This window comes from Zonotrichia leucophrys, unplaced genomic scaffold (assembly GCF_028769735.1).
Source record: "Zonotrichia leucophrys gambelii isolate GWCS_2022_RI unplaced genomic scaffold, RI_Zleu_2.0 Scaffold_158_108649, whole genome shotgun sequence".
NCBI classification, from domain to species: domain Eukaryota; kingdom Metazoa; phylum Chordata; class Aves; order Passeriformes; family Passerellidae; genus Zonotrichia; species Zonotrichia leucophrys.
The window spans coordinates 1-6,368 of NW_026992363.1; the positions used below are offsets into that span (position 1 = coordinate 1).

The following is a 6,368-nucleotide window of genomic DNA, read 5'->3' on the forward strand; positions in this document are numbered from 1 at the left end:
TATAACCCAGCGCGCGCTCGTGCTCGCTGTGCTCGGCACGGACGTGCAGGCGGATGTCTGGAACCAGTATAAACCAGTACGGACCAGTTAGAGCCAATATGGACCAGTATGGACCAGTTAGAGCCAGCATGGGTGACTGTGGAACACTATAACCCCATAGAACCCAGTATATCCCAGTATATCCCAGTATATCCCAGTGTAACCCAGAGCGCTCCTGCTCGCTGTGCTCGGCTCAGACACAGAGATGGATGTCTGTACACCAGCATAAACCAGTATAAACCAGTATAAACCAGTATAAACCAGTCTAAACCAGTCTAATAAACCAGTTAGAACCAGTATGGACCAGTAAAACCCAGTATGGAACACTATAACCCAGTATGAACCAGTATAACCCAGAGCGCTCCTGCTCGCTGTGCGCGGCTCAGACACAGAGATGGATGTCTGTACACCAGTATAAACCAGTATAAACCAGTATAAACCAGTCTAATAAACCAGTATAAACCAGTATAAGCCAGTACAGACCACTACAGACCAGTATGAACCAGTATAGACCAGTATGGGTGACTATGGAACGCTATAATCCCATACAGCCCAATGGAAGTACAGCCCAGTGCTCCCAGTATAACCCAGTTCAGCACTCCCAGTATAACCCAGTTCAGCGCTCCCAGTATAACCCAGTTCAGCACTCCCAGTATAACCCAGTTCAGCACTCCCAGTGCTCCCAGTATAACCCAGTTCAGCACTCCCAGTATAACCCAGTTCAGCACTCCCAGTATAACCCAGTTCAGCACTCCCAGTATAACCCAGTTCAGCACTCCCAGTATAACCCAGTTCAGCACTCCCAGTATAACCCAGTTCAGCACTCCAGTCTCCAGTATAACCCAGTTCAGCACTCCCAGTATAACCCAGTTCAGCACTCCCAGTATAACCCAGTTCAACACTCCCAGTATAACCCAGTTCAGCACTCCCAGTGCTCCCAGTATAACCCAGTTCAGCACTCCCAGTGCTCCCAGTATAACCCAGTTCAGCACTCCCAGTATAACCCAGTTCAGCACTCCCAGTGCTCCCAGTTCTCCCAGTTTGCCCAGTTCCAGCACGGCACTGGGCGTCCCAGTGACCTCACAGGGCATTCCCAGTTCTCCCAGTTTGCCCAGTTCTCCCAGTTCCTGGGCTGGGCCACTCGGCCCTCCCACTTCCTGTTTACATCCCAGTGCTCCCAGTTCCGTACTGGGACATTCCCAGTTTGTCCCAGTTTGTCCCTCCCAGTGCTCCCAGTCCATACTGGTTTCTGTCCCAGTTTATCCCAGTCCCTCCCAGTGCTCCCAGTTCCATACTGGGATGTCCCTCCCAGTGTCCCAACGCCATACTGGGACCAGTTTGTCCCTCCCAGTTCCATACTGGGACATTCCCAGTTTGTCCCCAGTTAATCCCAGTCCATCCCAGTCCCTCCCAGTTCATCCCAGTTTGTTCCAGTCCATCCAGTTTGTTCCCAGTATATCCCAGTATACCCCAGTCTCTCCCAGTCCATCCCAGTTTGTTCCCAGTCCATCCAGTCCTCCCAGTCCATCCCATTATATCCCATTATATCCCAGTCCACCCATGTCCCTCCCAGTCCCTCCCAGTATATCCCAGTATAGCCCAGTCCGTACCGCAGGTGACCCTGGCCGGGGGCTCGGGGGGGTCCTGGGGGGGCTCTCGGTGGGGGAGGGGCCTCCGGGGCCGCCGGGAATTTCGGACGTTTCGGGAATTTCGGGAATTCTGGGAATTTCGGAGATTTCGGGAATTCCGGGAACTTCGCGAGTTCCGTTTCCGCTTCCCCGAGCTGGAACCTGGGGGGACACAGAGTGACCACAGAGTGACCAATGAGTGACCAATGAGTGACCAATGAGTGACCACAGAGTGACCCCCAACTCCCCAAGTGCCCCAAACTGACCCAAAGTAACCCAAACTGACCACAAGTGCCCCAAATTGACCCCAAGTGACTCCAAACTGACCCCAAAGTGACCCCAAAGTTCCCCTAAGTGTCCAAATTGGCCCCAAAGTGCCCCAAACCAACCCCAAAGTGACCCCAAACTGTCCCAAAGTGCCCCAAACTGACCCCAAAGTGACCCCAAACTGACCCAAAATGCCCCAAATTGACCCCAAAGTGCCCCAAACCAACCCCAAAGTGACCCCAACTCCCAAAAGTGCCCCAAAGTGACCCAAAGTGACTCCAAACTGACAAAGTGGCCCCAAACCAACCCCAAAGTGCCCCAAACTGACCAAAAGTGCCCCAAAATGACTCCAAAGTGCCCCAAAGTGACCTTGAGCTCCCTAAGTGACCCCAAACTGACCCAAAGTGACCCCAAAGTGACCAAAAGTGACCCTGAGCTCCCTAAGTGACCCAAAATTGACCTCAGACTGACCCAAAGTGCCCCAAAGGTCCCCCCAAAGTGCCCAAAATGACCCCAAAGTCTCCCCAAAGTCACCCCAGGAACCCCAAAGTGACCCCAAAGTGACCCAAAATGACCCCAAAGTGCCCCCAAACTGAACCCATGAGCCCCCAAAGTGCCCCAAATGACCCCCCAAAGTGCCCCAAACTCCCCCCCAAGGTGTCCCCAAAGCGCCCCAAATTGACCCCAAAGCCCCCCCAAGGTGTCCCCAAGGTGTCCCCAAGGTGTCCCCAGGCTCTCACCTGTCTCCCAGTGCTCGGGGCGGGGCTGGGCGGGGCTCGGGCAGGAGCCCCCCAGGGCAGGGACACAGGGGGGGCGCTCGGGGGACACTGTGGGGACAGAGGGGGGACACCTGTGAGAGCCTGGGGGACAATGGGGGACACTGGGGACAATGGGGGACACTGAGGGACAATGAGGACAATGGGGGACACTGGGGGACAATGGGGGACAATGGGGGACAATGGGGACAATGGGGGACAATGGGGGACAATGGGGAAAATGGGGGACAATGGGGGACAATGGGGGACAAGGGGGACAATGGGGACAATGGGGACACTGTGGGGACAGAGGGGGGACACCTGTGAGAGCCTGGGGACACTGGGGACAATGGGGGACAATGGGGGACAATGGGGGACAATGGGGGACAATGGGGACACTGGGGACAAGGCAGGGACACTGAGGACAATGGGGGACAATGGGGGACAATGGGGGACAATGGGGACACTGGGGGACAATGGGGGACAATGGGGGGCACCTGTGAGAGCCTGGGGACACTGAGGGACAATGGGGGACAATGGGGACACTGAGGGACACTGAGGAACACAGGTGACAACGAGGAGGTGACACTGGGGTGACAATGGAGAGAACAAGGAGATGGCACCGAGGGGACACAGCGGCTTTGGGGTGACACAGGGACACTCAGGGGGGCGTGGCCACCACAGGGAGGTGACACCGATGTGGCTTTGGCCACTTTAGGGTGACACAGAAGGACACAGGGAGGTGACACTGACGTGGCTTTGTTCACTTTAGGGTGACACAGAGCAGCAGGGCCTGCTGGGGGACACACAGGGACACAGGGCACACACAGGGAGGTGACACAAAGGGCACACACAGGTGACACACGGGTGACACTCACTGCCGCGCCTCTTTAGGGGGACACACAGGGACACAGAGCACACACATGGTCACACACAGGGTGACAATGGGACACAATGAGGTGACACACGGGTGACACTCACCTGGCCTCGGCCTCTTTAGGGTGACACACCTGAGCAGGTCGTGCAGGGGGACACAAGGGGGTGACACACAGGGGGGTGTGGCTGACACAGGGCACACACAGGGCACACACAGGTGACACACAGGTGACACACAGGTGACACTCACCTGGCCTTGGCCTCTTCAGCGTCACACACCGGAGCAGGTCGTGCAGGGGGACACACAGGGCACACACAGGTGACACACAGGTGACACACAGGGGGGTGTGGCTGACACAGGGCACACACAGGGTGACACACAGGTGACACACGGGTGACACTCACCTGGCCGCGGCCTCTTCAGCGTCACACACCGGAGCAGGTCGTGCCGCGCCAGCAGCCGCAGCAGCCGCCGCAGCAGCCCCAGGTCCCCCTCGTGGCACAGCCCGCGCCGCTCCAGCTCCAGCAGCAGCTCCCGCGCGTCCCGCGGCTCCCGCCGCCCCCGCGGGGCCGCCCCGTTCCCGTCCCCGTCCCCGTCGCCGTCACCGCTGTCCCCCGAGGCCCGCAGCGCCTCCCCGAGCAGCAGCGACAGCGCGGCCGCCTCGCCGTGCGTCAGCTGCGCCGCCAGCACCTCGAACACGCGGTGCAGCGACAGCATGCCGTGCGCCGCCAGCCCTTCCTCCTCCTCATCCTCCTCCTCGGGCCACCGGGACATGGCGGCGGCGGCACCGCCACCGGCACCGGCAGCGCCCGCCCGGCGCGGCGAGTGCAGCTGCGACAGCGCCCGCAGCGACTCCACGGTGGCGGCGACCTGGGGACACCTGGGGACAGCGGGGGGACAGGTGACAGTGACCGGGGGGCACCTGGGGACAGGGGGGACACGGAGGGTGAGGGGTGGCGGGGACACCTGGGGGACAGAGGGGACAGTGACCCCTCAGAGCCCCTCCTAAATCCCTTTTTAGGGGCTGTTTCCCCTCACAAACCTCCTCAAAACTCTCCGGATCCCCTCTCAGATCCCCCTCAAGGGCTGTTTCCCCTCACAAACCCTCTCAGGAGTTTCCCTACATTCTCAGAACTCTCCGGATCCCTCAGAACCCTCCAGATCACCTCAGAACCCTTCAGGGCTGTTTAACCCCCATAAACTCTCAGACCCCTCCTAAATCCCTGCTTTTTAAGGGCTGTTTCCCCTCACCAAACCGTCACCTCAGAGACCCCATCCTCACCCCTACCAGGGCTGTTTCCCCTCACGGATCCCTCTTAGGGCTCGGGTTTCACCCTCGAGGACTTCCCTCAGGATCCTCTCAGGGGCTGTTTCCCCTCAAAAACCCCCTCAAAACTCTCCGGATCCCCTCACAGATCCCCCTCAAGGGCTGTTTCCCCTCACAAACCCCTCTCAGGGCAGGGTTTCCCCTCACAGATCATCTCAGAACTCTCCGGATCCCCTCAGAACCCTCCCAGATCACCTCAGAACCCCTCAGGGCTGTTTACCCCCATAAACTCCCTCAGAGCCCCTCCTAAATCCCTTTTTAGGGGCTGTTTCCCCTCACAAACCTCTCTCAGAGCCCCCTCCCCATCCCTCGAGGGCTGTTTCCCCTCACGGATCCCTCTCAGGGGCTGTTTCCCCTCACGGATCCCCTCAGAACTCCGATCCCTCACAGATCCCCTCAAGGGCTGTTTCCCCTCACAAACCCTCTCAGGGCACGTTTCCCCTCACAGATCCCTCAGATCCTCTCAGAACCCCCCGGATCCCCTCACAAACCCCTCTCAGAGGCCTAGGGTGTTTCCTCACAACAGACCCCTCAGAACCCTCAGGATCCTCTCAAAGCCCCTCAGGCTGTTTCCCCATCCCTCAGCACCTCCAAACCCTCCAGGAATCCCTTCACAAACCCCCTCAGACTCGGTCTTCCTCACAAACCCTTCCAGGACCCCTCAAGGCTGTTCCCCTCTCGGACCTCGGGGGGTTTTCCTCTCACTCACGGATCCCTCAGAACCCCCTCAAGCTCTGTTTCCCCTCACAAACCCCCTCTAGACAGGCTTTCCCTCAGAACCCTCAGCCTTCAGTGCTGTTTCCCACACAACCCCTCAGAACTGTCCAACCCTCGGCTGTTTACTACAACCTCAGACCCCATAAAGCCCTCTCCGAGGGGTGTTTCTCCTCACGATCACCTCAGAACCCCTCAGCTCTGTTTTCCCTCACAACCTCGACTCCCTCCCTCAGTGGTTCCCCCTCCAAACATCCTCTCAAGCGTGTTCCCCTCCCAACCCCTCCCCTCCCCTCCCCGCCCCTCGGCCGCCTCCCCTCCGGTCGCCTTCCGGCCCCCTGTCCAAACCCCTCCAGGGTCCGGACCCCCCCGCCCTCACCGGCTCCGCCGCCTCCGCCGCCGGGTCCTCTGGGACCTCGCGGCTCCGCGCACGCGCCGCCCCCCGCGGCCCCGCCCCCCCGCCACACGCGGCCGCCGCGGGCCCGCCCACGTGACCCACGTGTTGGCGTGCCCGAGGCCGCACGCCATCCCCTAGCCACGCACGCCAGCGGCGGATCCCGGGGTTTAATTGGGGAGGGGTCCCAGGGCTTAGCTGGGGTCTCAATTAATTAAAGGTCTCTGTTAATTGGTGGTCCCCGTTAATTGAGGGTCTCTGAGCCTCTCGGGGGGGTCCCGGACTCGCGGGGGGCGGGGCGGAAGCGGCTCCACTGTCACGAGGGGCGGGGAGAGAGAAAACAACCTGGCCACGCCCCCTCGGACGA

General features: G+C 59.8%; 1 protein-coding gene across 1 annotated transcript; it reads right to left on the reverse strand.

The window, feature by feature from the left end:
* Window positions 1–6: 6 nt before the first annotated feature.
* On the reverse strand, window positions 7–6,005 carry DEDD2 (death effector domain containing 2; the record flags this gene model as incomplete). Its single annotated transcript, XM_064738031.1, has 5 exons — window positions 5,987–6,005; window positions 3,971–4,446; window positions 2,675–2,761; window positions 1,650–1,829; window positions 7–57 (listed from the first exon to the last, which is right to left on the reverse strand). Coding segments are annotated over exons 2-5 (688 nt in total), but the record flags the coding sequence as incomplete, so codon positions are not given.
* Window positions 6,006–6,368: the final 363 nt, after the last annotated feature.